Source organism: Manis pentadactyla, chromosome 3 (genome assembly GCF_030020395.1).
Source record: "Manis pentadactyla isolate mManPen7 chromosome 3, mManPen7.hap1, whole genome shotgun sequence".
Taxonomy (NCBI): Eukaryota; Metazoa; Chordata; class Mammalia; order Pholidota; family Manidae; genus Manis; species Manis pentadactyla.
The window spans coordinates 155529402-155542061 of record NC_080021.1 but is presented as its reverse complement, the minus strand read 5'-3'; the positions used below and the strand labels follow the sequence as shown (position 1 = coordinate 155542061).

The window sequence follows — 12660 nt, the reverse complement described above, 5'->3', positions numbered from 1 at the left end:
TCTTCCCAAGCCGCTGCCAGGCAAGGACCCCTGGATCTTGCCCCTTTCCCTCTCACTATCCCCACTTCAACCTCCTCTCCTCCCAACCGTCACTGGGAAAACAAGCGCTAGCACAGTACAACTGGAAGAAATGGCACAAGCGCCCAGGATGGGAGGCACAGGGCACCCGCATCCCCGTGGGCCAGAGGCCAGAAGGTGGGAAGTTGGCAGCGAGTCGCTTCATGTGAGAGACCTAGAGGGTCTAAAATGACCTTTCGCTCAGAAATCTCCGGGTCTCTTAGGAATGTGGGGACTATGGACTTTTTTCAATGCCAAATTTCTTCTGATTTTCTCCAAATGGTCAGAGAAACCTCGGAGTTAATAAACTTGGGAGTAAATAATTTGTTTTTAAAGGAAAGCAGCATAGCTCTGCACCAGGTTGGGTGGGGGAGGGCATTTACACAATCAAGGCAACCCCCTTTCCTCCCTCAGTCACCTAGTCACCCTGTCCCTTTGCCCCTCAAACAGTCTGGCATTATTTGGTCAGGCTCCGTTTCACTCCAGTGCAGACGGAGTGCTGAGATCTAAATACTCATTTGATATAGCGCAATAATCCTTTTCTCATATTTGATGGGAATGTTTTCCATATCCCAGTATTTGACAACATCTCCCTATAGGAACAGGTTTGTATTTATGTTGGTAAAATGTCCCCTGCCTCAAAGTCTATTGTAACCCAACACCTGACAACCCCGAGTCCCATTTCTGTTTGCAGAAAGGGTTTATTCAAGCACATAATGGGATCCCAGCAGAAAGCCTTTCAGAACAAGGGGCTATGGTAAACTTCACCACATGAACTCCGTTTCCAGGGCTATTAAGCTTTTAATTGGAAAATAGCAGAGGAAATTTCAAGGTGACTATAACGTGTTAGCAGTTAGTGTGGAGAAGAAAAGCCCGAGCAGGAATGAATGTAGAAAGCATATGGTCCGAATCACATTTAGGAGGAGTGGCCTGCTTCTACTAACTCCCGACAGCTTATACATTTGTGGGAAAAATCATCAAAGAAATTGGAAAGGGAGGGAAAGGATTAGAAATAAATGTAACCTCATTAGACTGGCTCCACTCGCGCTCTGCTTTGGGGTGGTGTGTATGTGTGTTTTCAAACCACAGTTAACTAGGTAGAATTGTGACAGGTATTAACAGTGAAAGCATGAAAGACAAGGTGCATATGTTCTCTCTCTTTGGGCGCATACACAATCCCACGGTGTGTGTTTATCTAAAAGCTCAGAATGCAGGTGCTCTTATGGAGAAACTGAGGATGTTCTGTCTCCAAATCTTGTGGTCGGTGCTCCTCACTGTAAAAAAAAACCACTTAATCAAGAGGACAGTTTTATACTGACCCGGATGTAAATACATCAGGACATTTTCTGCTTTACTAGATCTGCATGGAGGGGGAGGTCAGAGTTCCTATTATGCCATTTTCATGGCAATCAGCGTGACGTGAAAGGCCAGGGCATACAGGAAGCCCTGTAAATGCATGAAAATGAGCTCACTTCTCCCGGCGCAAGAACTTCTCAATTCTCATCCCATTTGTGCCCCTAAGGCATCGCTCTTTGTGGCCAGTCTCAAATTGGGGAACAATCATCTGTCGAGGAGGTGGGACACCCAGCAATCTATTTCTTGAGGTGACAACAATGCCCTTGTTCTCCTTCAACTAAATGGGGAGAGATTCGTGCGCACCCTCGAGCGCATCGCCGAAGCTGCCCTCTGGAGTGTGAGGCAGAGGGCAAAGGCCTGTGGGGGAACTGAACCTGCGTCTGGCGCACCCGGGGGACGTCGCTGAGCAGAAAGAAGACCCGGGACTGTTATATCCCCACACCTCGTTGGCAGTGGGTGCCCTGAGGGTTCAGGGACCTAGGCCTTTGGGGAGCAAGCGAGGACGTAGTACTTACTGCCTGCAACCCTACAGGCCCTATGAGACCAGGCAGGTGCTGCTGATCGGTCCTTCCTGTTCTGGAACTCTTAGACCTGGAGCAAGTGCTCCCACTCGTGCAGATTCCTAAGACTCAGCCCAGACACAAGGCAGCACCGGCCCCCACCTTGTAGAGTAGGACTGGGGCGTTGCTCCCGCACTGCTCCGCCTGAGGGGGTCCACATCAGCCCTGCGCTTTCCAATGGGGGGACTGGAAAAGAGCGCCCAAGGCGCGCTTCCCACTGGCCCAAGGTCTGGGGCTCAGGCCTGCTTCCTTTAGAGGCTGCAGGTGCAGCCGCTGACTCGCGACTCTGGCCTCGGACTCGGGGAGCGACTGCGGCCCTGGTGTGTCCGCCGCCCGGAGGGGTCCCTCGGGCCCTGGAGTACCGCACGCAGGAGCGGGTGCTCGGGGCTCCTGGGCCTAGTCGGACACAGCCGCCCGGCAGCAGGAGGGCGTGGAATGGCAGAGGCGCGATCACATCCTTACACCAACAAGAAGTACACGTCCAGCGAGGAGAGTAAGAGATCGCAGCCAGCGGCCGGCAGACGCTGTCTGCCATCTGCGCAAAGGAACACACATCACGAATCTCCCGAAGTAAAATGAGAGCAGCACGAGCAAAGGAAAACACACACCACGAATCTCCCGAGGTAAAACGGGAGCAGCACGAACTTTAAAATAATTTCCCCCTAAGACGTAACAATTAAAAACAAAACAGGCCAAGAAATCACTTAAAGTAAATAGAACAACATTCAAAGGACAATGATTCTTCTCTCCAGAAAGTTCGCTTTCATTGGGGAGGAAGCTGGTGATCGATCCTTCCTGTTCTGGAACTCCTGTTCCTCTTCCCAAAGACCAACCACTTTTCCAGACCTCTCTCGCCCTTCCCGCCTTCGCCTTCCTTTCCGGCCTCGTAACAAAGCCTCGCTGCGGGGAAAGGGGGCAGATGTGCGGGCTTCCAGGAAAGAAGTCCCAGCTGGGTTCAAGGGGCCAGGGGAGAACAGAAAAGGCCGGCCCTGCTCGTACCCCAGGGGCAGGGAGCCCGACCGGAGGCGCAAGAGTAACGCTGTGAAGCTAAGGCGTTGAGCCGGGCCGCAACCGCCCGGGGTTAGGGAACCCGAGGGGCGGCCCACACGCTGGAATCTAGGCCAAGACCCTCGGCTCAAGTTCCGAGCTTCGGCGCCTCCTGGGCGGGCAACTTCCGGAGCACTTCGGGGCTCCGCCCAGCCACCTGGTGCCCCGCCCCCAGTCCTGCACGCCCCGCCCCCTCCCAGCCGTCCGGACCGCAGCTTTAAACTGCTGAGAAGTTTGCTAGTTGTTTTCTGTGGGAAACTTAATGAACAAGGGGCTAAGTAAAGACCGTTCGCGTTTCTGTGAGGGGATTGGAAGAGGAGGAAGCGTCTTTTAAAAGAGAGAATCAAGTCTTAGGAGGCGATCGGGCTTCAAGGGCACCAGGCGCAGCAGCGAGCTCGGGCCTAGTCCGAGTGTGTGCGCGTGGAGCGAGAACAGAGGGTCAAGGCTCCGCACAGGTTTCCGCGCAAACTGTCCAGCGGCGCGCGGGCAGGCAGACAGGTGCCACCCCCACCGGCCGGGCGACAAGGGCCAAGCACGGGGAGTAGAGGGAAATCCCTCTCCCTAGCCCGGCTGCCTACCAGAGTTCTTTGAGGCGCGAAGCGCATTCCATAAAGCGCTTTTAATACCACTTGATGCAAAACGTCAAGATGCGGGGCCATAAACATGTACGTGCGAAACCAGCACTGAAGTTTACGTGAAGTACAGAAGGGCTCGATATTTATGCCACGAGGTGCATGGGAGACTGCGGTGCAGGCTCAGTGGATCTGGCTCACGCCCCTGCACCGAACTGCGGTTTCGTGCAAGGATTTTGGAAGGAGTCCCCGCTGGCAGCTTTCCCCAAGGCCCTAGTTCCGCAGCGCGGGGTCTGCAGCACACTAGTAGGGCGTCAGCCTTGGGGAGGTAATCGCCACCCTGGTCCCAGGAGGCGGCCTAAGGGACAGGCGCGCGCCTCTTTTGCTCACTGCCCTGCGTTGCTTGGTGGCAACTTGCCCAGCGCCCAGGAGAGGAAGGCCCGGCGAGCCTGCATTGGTTTCCCCGTGCCGAAGCTGCAGAAGCGCGTGTAGCAGGCTCAGTAAGAGCCGTGCAGGACGCCCGCCACACCCACACATGCATACACGTGCCGTGCGCACTGGTGTACCGCACACCGCGTGGATACAACCCGCGAGAGGAAACGGCCTTGCCGTCAGGGGTCTCTGAGTTCCCAGGCAGCAGAGCTTTGCCAAACTGACCGCCCCTTGGGTTGTGTGCATTAAAATATGGTTAAAATCCATCAGCCAAGCCTGTCTGGGCTCTCTTGCGTTCAGAATGTGTAAGTTCATGAGACAGTCCCCCTGGGCCAGGATCTGGGCCTGCCTGGCACCCTCCTCCCCAGCAGTCAAGAATAAATACTCGAGTAGCAAATTGGGCGTCATAAGACCACGCCCAACCCCCAGGGGCAGGAGGAAGCGCCAGGTCCATCTTTTATGGAGCTATTAGGCAGAGATGCCAGGCTTTCCCGCGACTCCGCCTGGGCCCGACGTAGTCCTGATGTCGGGCCGTCGCGCTGGGAGTGGCCCTTTTGGGGCGGGATCTGCGCGCGGTGGCTGCCACATTCAGAATTAATCAGCATCAGGCGCGGCAGGTGGACTCTCAGAGTCCAGAGGACCCTCTCCGGAGGATGGGCGCTGCACACCGGACAGGCCTGGTATCCAGGGCGCCGGCGACCGGGAGTCGAACTCAGTGGTGTCAGGAGGCAGGGAAGCGCACTGACTCAGAGGCCGGAGCCCAGCTCTAGGGACGCAGCAAGGGCTCAGAACGGTGCTCATTCAGCACCGGGACAAAGTGGCGCGTTGATCTGGGCTCCCCGCCTGGTTTTTTAGAAATAACAGGGCCACTGAAGGGGGCTGTGCCTGGAAGGTGCCCCCTTAGATTTGGTGGGGGATGCCGAGTTTCAGCAAAACCACTGGCAAAATTTCTGTGTTGGGATCATCAATGGAACGGCAGTAACTGGAAGAATCCTGGATCCGCACAAGCCAAGATTATCCAAAGAAATGGAGGGGACCTGGGTAGTGGGCAGCGAATGTGCGGGTGAGCGAGGGCTCTTCATCTCCTCAAATGCCACCTTTAACGCCTTGGAGGTTGCGTCTCCGAGGCCCGGTCCCTTCTTTGCGCGCCCCGCAGCCTTCTGGCGTCGCCGTCACAATAGCTACAGCTTCAGCCGCCTGGAAGGGCACACGGCTGCAGTAGCAGCCTGACAAGTGTGATAAAATGATCTTCCTTAACTAAACTCGTAAAGCACTGGGCAATAAAACTCAATCTTCTGTAAAATCCAATTAAGTCATTATCTGACTGATTGTATCTTTAATTGAAAACAGAAGTGACAGTAAATTTCTGTGATATATCAGGATCAATCGATACCACTATACGATTCAGCCCCAAGAAGTGATTTATAATGTCAAACCTATATAGGTAACTCCACATTATTCTCTCTAAAACCACTGGTGGATGAAATTAAGAGTAAGTGCATTTAATAAAAAACAAGATGGTCAGGTTATTGATTACAACAGATGGGGGTGAAATCAAATAGATGTTTTCAAAGCACAGAGCGAAGAAAATACAAGTAATTTCTTTTTTCCTGTTTAATACCGCTCACCAAGTATACACACAAGAAAATTCAATCATCAATAACATTTTTATTTCAGGTACAGCTGCAACTACACAAAACAATGAATTTTTTTTAGACTAGTTTCATTTCAGGATGGCTTCTGTTACATGAGGAAGTACTTCCACAAGCAATTTTTAACAAAATAACGAACTCAAAAATACATAGTAACTTTTAAAGATGTACTTATTTTCAAGTCAGATTACAACCTAAGGTTACAAAATAGTCTAGATTGCATCCTTTTTTTTCCCTGTAGAAAAATGTGTATGATATAAACTGTTATATTATTCTAGAAACAACACCCAGGAACTCTGCATTACTGGCATTACTTCAAATTGTATTATTTTCAAATTACCCTTTACAGAAAAGGTAGCAATTCCTAAGAGCTTTAACTTTTTTTTACTGTGTTTCAGTTATGTTTTGGATTTGGGGAATGGAGTAGGGCTAGGCTTTTCCAACAGTAACACAAACACAGTATTTTCGTTTACTCCGACATCCTGCAGATTTCTAAAATAATCACTAAGTTTGCTCTTTTCTTTTCACTGGTCAGGTACTTGTCTAAATTTATATTTTTGCAGTTTTATTAAAATACTGAAGTAAGAAATCTAAGGCACCTAAGATTTCATTTTAAAACTGAAAGTAACCATCTAATTACGACCCCATTTAGATGCAAACATATTGCTTTGCTTGAGTGAATTATTGTATTTCTTGAAAACTACATGTAAACCAGTGTCATAAAAAAATTAAGGACTCTACTATTTAACCCAGTGAGCAAAAGTACTTAATTCTTGCAGGTGCTAGTCACGGATCTTAAACTATTCCAAAGGTGTTCTAGCCTCTGGGCTAAGCTCTTAGTATAATAAACCAAACACGTTCTCAACAGTTTAAGCATAAGTCAAGAGAAAAATATTAACAACAAACCCTGTGTATAAATGGAATAAGCCTGCTCTTCCAAGTGAACGACCAAAGGCACAGGGCGCTGCTTACTTGTCCTCCTCGATGACGGGAGTGACCGTGAAGCTGCTGGGCTCCGAGGCAGACTCACATTCGAGCACTCCCTTTGTGCTCTCGCTACCAATAGGAGAGCTGCCGGAGAGGGAAACCAAGCCAGAATCTTGACTGCTGTGCTGTGAGAATACTGGGAAGTGGGGAGAGACAGAGGGAGAAGAGTATGTTAAAACTGGCTAGTCTCTCTATTTTCGGTATTCAATTAGGTTCCAACAAAGATAGAGGCAAGTGCTTTTACAAGCACTCATTAAAATCTCCAGCACTATTTTAGAATAAAAAGACCATTTCTGCACATCTATTCAGTTTCTATTTAACAGAAGGGGAAAGTTATGTAACAGAGTTCCAGTTTTCTGTCCATTGTAAAAAAATTCTGCTCCCACCTTTTTAGGGGAAACTATTGCCACCCTTCACTGAGCCCCTCCCCTTTTTGTAAAGGATGTTATTAGAACTTGTTTTGTCAAATGATCCAGCCAACAACCCCAAACAAGACCCCGCCCATGTATTTCTACCATTTGACAGGTAACCCTAAGTTTTTCAATATAACAAGAGAAAGTGACAGCTTACCATCTTTCCTGTTCTCTCTCTTGGATATTGGGGGACAAATACTTGGGAGAGGTCAGCATATATAACTTTTAAAAACTAAAAAAGCATTAAGTGGGGAGCAGGGAGCAACTTTAAATATGTAAAAAGTAAACTACTTTCACTAAAATAGAAGTCAGATAAAGATTTTAAAAGCAAACTTGTGAACATGAAACTCCACTAGAAAACCGACATTAAATATGAAGGATGCGAAAGTAATGTGTTGAACAATTTTTGCAACCTTACAAGCCACAGTAGATACAAAATTTAAGCAAAAGGGTCTCTGACCTTCTTAACCTTAGCTGAGCTCATATCCACCCCCAGAACTCCCTTCCTGACTAGTGTGAATGTAATTAAGGGGAAGCTGCAGTGGTAATTTCTCTCCTCATTAACTTCCTGATTGGTTTCAGCCTCAGGATTCTGCTGGGCAGTAGTTTGTCACCAATTCCAAATGGCCAATCGTTAATACTAATGTTTGTGTAACTAACTGCCAGCATCTGCCACGGCTTCTTGTACAACAATAATGGTGAAAGGGTACATTAGTGCTCCTGTGTTAATTCAGCTTGTGTTCATCAATAGGGAAATCTATGATGTAATTAGCAAAATGCATTGGGAGCTGAGTGCTGAAGTCATTTGTAGAGAACTAAATCACAGAAGCTGTACTGGGTCCTGATGTGTTTGCCATCAATACTTACTATGTTTGGAATTTAATAAGGTATATTACCATGCTGAAAAGAGAACACTATTTATGCTTGTTATGGGTTTGGAAAAGGTTTGCTGCAGCGAGTGAAACCACACAGAAATAAAAGAACAGAGCTGGGATTTAAGAAGCAGACCTTTAACCACTCTGCTGGACCAGATTATTTCAGAAAGCCCCTTTCTTCTAATGTGACATATGGATGGACAGACAGACAGAAGGATAGTTTTGTAGAGCTACCTCAATATTAAATAAGCAAAGGCATGATCTGAAAACTTAGTAAGTGAATACATTCGAAAAACAACTCAGGCAATCTCCTGATAATTATTTTTGATAGTGATCATGATTTACTTAGTAACTTAAAGAGCAAGGGTAATAGTTTGCAAGCTTTTTTTTTGTTTTTCAAGGAAAGAGCTATTAAATAATACTTTACAGATGCCAAAAAGGTATGCACATGAATCTATAATACATAGTAGCAACCAAAAAAAACTGGGAACCTACAAAATCTGAAGCCTTTATTTTATAGCAGTTCATAAAAGGTGTCTTACTAAATTTTAATTGTTATATGGATTAAAAATTCCCTGCAAATCCAAGATTATTTATAATTGTGTTACATGTACAAGAATGTTGTACGTTACACAGAAAATGTCTTCCAAAGGCAGTAGACTTTGCTCTGACATCTTATTATTCCTCACAGATCTGGAGAGCTAAGAGCCAGTCCTAGAGTCCGTGAGTTAATCTGTTCAGCCCTCTCCCCATGTCAAACCAGTGACAGAAGTTCCTCTGTACTTCTGGGGAAGGGAGTGAACACTGACTGAGTAATTCCAGTACACCACATACTTTCATGAGGTATTAAATCCTCAGTTCACTAGAAGAATCATTCTCCGCATTTGCAATAGGAGACCCTGTGGAAGCTGCCAAGGGCAATGTGGCACTGGCCAGCCTGACCCTCCGCCTTGTTCTCTTTCCCACACATCGGACTCTTGGGTACCACAATTAGTCACTGGCCACTGAACCTTCCTAATCTCTGTGTGAGTTTAAGGAGGCAAAATAACTGACCCTTGTCAGACTAACCCAGAGACTATAAAAGAATTATAAGTGTGCTCCCCACCCCTTCAGAACTAGGAGATGCATCCCCCCTCCAGCACCACACACCTTCCTCTGCCCATTTAACCACATGGGGACTAGAAAGGGAGAGGCAAGAATTCTGCAAAAGAAAGGAATTTGGGGGTGACCCCCTTTTGCCCACACTTGCCTTGTGGGCTTAGAGAGCATTCCTATAACAGGGCTACAAATAGATGCAGTGTCCCCAGCATGGACCAGGGAGGCTCTGAGAATACTGAATGCGTAACTGCACTCCAGAGAAGATGCAAATAATTGAACTCAGCCTCTTTTGAAAAACACCTCTATTTTTAAAGAGTGTCTCCACTCAAAACCTAAACCCATGTTATTTTTATTTTTGTCCAAGGCTTACATTGTCTTGGAATAATGGGTTGTTGAAGTTAGGGACAGTGTCTGTTTAACTCATTTTGTGTAGCACCCACTTCATAATAGTACTTCCAAGGGCACTAAAGGTTTCTTAAGTGATCCTCTTAGTGACTAATGTCCAAAATCATCTTCATTATCATTCTGCAAGGTACCTTTCTCCATTTTAATGCAGTTTCATTAAATGTTGCAGAGGAGGGTTAATAATTGATCATTGTAAATCATTTTATACCAATTAAAAATTCAAAAGTAAAAATTATCTTTTTTGCTCTTTAGGTTGATTCTGACAAGCATTGCACAAGGCTAATCTCGACTGAAAAGGTTTCTCTTGATTAGTTTGTAAAAAATGCTAATGTCTTGTGTCAGCAGGATTGTATGGAAAGATATGCTGTTGGGAGCTCTCGAAATTGGCTCAATCTTTCTAGACAGCAATCTAGTGACATGTAATAAGAACCATAAAACTGTTCATACCCTCTGACCTGGTAATTCCACTCAGGGGAATAAGCCCAAAGAAAGAATAATTGGCCAGAGATCCTCAACACACCACTATTTGCATCAGTGAAGATGTTAGTGCTTTGTTCAGGTGCTGGGCCAGGAGGAGGAGTGGGGAGCTGCGCTGGGTTGGGGGTCAGGAAGCATTCAGGATCTTGCCACCCTGTCATCAGCGGTAGGCTCCCAGCATTTACAGCAAAGGAAGAAATGACTTCTGAAGACCAAAGTAGAGACTGAGACATAAGAAAAAGAAAAAAAGAATGAAGGAAAACTTGCCCATTCATCTGCGTGTTTTTCCGGTTACAATGAGAGGTGGGTAAACCTCCAAGGCTGACCCTTGTTTGAACCAGTAAGCCCAGGATCTGTTTTCTCTCAAGTAGCCTATTTGTCTACAGAAGCTAAAGGGCTTTCTTTTATTATTATTTAAAAACAAAAAACCTTACACATAATCACTCCTAGCCAATACTGAAAAAAAAAACACAAGATGAACTCAGTGATGCCATCTGACCATCAGAGTTCTTTTTGGAAAATATTACGTACTGCCCCCCAAAACCCACCTCTCTATTGAACAAAACAAACCCACTCTAACTGCTAAATCTTTTGACACTGCAAAGACCCCTGACTTTTAACTTGAATGATCTTTTGGAAGTCAATGGACTGGAACGAATAATTCTCATCCAGTGATGTGAGAAAACAGGATATTCATGCTTGAGAAAGAAATTGTCTTCCTTATATTTCAAATACTATTAAACTCCCACTTAGAGACCCCTTAAAAATAAAAATGCAAATGGCATTCTTCCTCTAGATGGTGACAGGAAGAAAACAGAACTGCTGGCCTCTTTAGTTTCCTAGAGTCTGCAGGCCTTAGAGCCTGATGGAAAGCTAATGAAAATTTCTTAACAAATTCTTCCGCTTCATGATAACCATAGTGTTTGGAAATAAAATCATGTCCAATCAGTACCACTTAGCAGACATTTAATGTTTCACAATAGAACTCTATTCCGAAGTGGAACTGCTGGCCCTTCTCACTAACATTTAAAATAATTAGGATTATCTTAGCTGTCCAAAGCTTGGCAGGTTCAGTTTATACTTTCAAACAGCATTAATTCTTGGCACTCAGAACAAGGGATAAAAGGTAAAGATATGAATGGAGATCTTTATTCAACCTGATCTATCATGGATTAGCTCATTCTTTTCCAGTTCATGCCTGCACTCTAGTTAAGAGGAAGGCTAAGCTGTAACTGATGTAATTAGAAACCACAAGCTGCGAAAAAATAGCCCTTTATTAATCTCTCCCATTTACTAGATATTTACTTGAAAAAAATCATCTTTGAAACAACTAAACGTGTGTTTTCTGCCTAAGTGTAACTAAAGAGTAGTGACAAGAGAAGAGAGCTGTGTAAGCTTATGCTTTCCTTGAAAATTTATCTAAATTGTCAGTTCTAAAATCTACCACCAGATCTGAGAGGGGCCAGCTCTACACTTTACTTATTGTAGGGAGAAATGGCCAGGCTGTGGTAAATGAGTCTCTGTTGAAGGAATCAGGTACATTATCAGTGCTTCTTCCTGAATACAACTATCACAACTTTTGTAAACACTACGAATTGCCATTTTTAAAACAAAGTGACCTTATAACAAATAGTATATATAGGTGCAATAGTAACAGTTTCTCTTTCTCTCTAAAAATCATATAGATACATGACTCACAAAATAAGACTATAACTTTTAAATTCTCAAAATATACAGAAGCCTATCAAGTGCCCTTTGGTAGTATGTTGGAGAAAGTGCTGGCCTGGGAGTCAGAGGACCTGGGCTCACGGCGTGGCCGGGCCATTGCTGCACACTGGCTTTCCCACTGCTCAGGAAACTAAGGGATAATGCACCGAACCTACCCTCACCCACCTGGAGTTCAACACAAAGTGGAGAATCTTGTTTCATTTAATATAGCACACAAAAAGTTAAAAGAGAAAAGGGATGCCTTTCAGTCTTCCACCCCCCACCTGGGACCCAGGCAGAATCATCCTGGGCCAGACATTTCCCCTCCAGCCCTAACCCCAGCCCCTGAGACAGACCCTCCTGGCTACAGCATGGCAGCTATCAGGGTCCCACCTTCCTTATTTCATAGAGGGGGTCCCCAAAACCAGCTGGAGTCTCCAAGCAAGCTGGAGAATGAGCAGTGTGTCTGTAACAGCAGCCCTACCCTGGGAGGGGCTCAGCAACCTCAAAGTATCTCATCTCCCCGAAACCTTCTTGCCCATCAGCAGTGGTGACACTCCTGGCTGTTCCCTCATTCCCAAGCTGTCACCGGCAGTTTGGAGACTTTTTCTCACTGACTTACTTCCTCCTGAAACCTTTCTGAAGTGAGGAAGTGTGTACGTGAGGGGTTAATTCTTTATTATTGGTTTAGTTGAACTGTCTCATCCAGGGAGGCGGGCATTTGGTGATAATCCAAACATTCAGAGATCATCTAATTCACTGTGTTTTAACTGAAATACACTCATTCCCAAAATCCTCACCTTGGACAACTCTGCTCTGCTTCCCTCTTCAAGAAAACACAGCAGTCTTCGAAGAAATCTCCTATACCACCCAGCAGCAGACTTAAGCATCCCGGGCCTCGGTATCCCCACCTAGGAAATGGGGCTGGCAACAGGTCACTGTGGTAATTGTCGAGCACATATTAGTTTCCTCACTTCTGTTGTCTGTTAGGTTGCAATGTCAGACAATCAGAAGATCTGTTT

The 12660-nt window shown here is 46.1% G+C and overlaps 1 protein-coding gene across 2 annotated transcripts in view; it reads right to left on the bottom strand.

Moving 5' to 3' along the window:
* Positions 1 to 5638: 5638 nt before the first annotated feature.
* The window catches only part of DMRT1 (doublesex and mab-3 related transcription factor 1), a 92979-nt gene continuing 85957 nt past the window's right edge, over positions 5639 to 12660 (bottom strand). For both annotated transcript variants that reach the window (XM_036928422.2, XM_036928421.2), the window contains one exon: positions 5639 to 6799. In XM_036928422.2, coding sequence (XP_036784317.1) covers positions 6645 to 6799 — 155 coding nt within the window. In that variant the 3' untranslated portion in view covers positions 5639 to 6644. The remainder of the gene's footprint in view (positions 6800 to 12660) is intronic.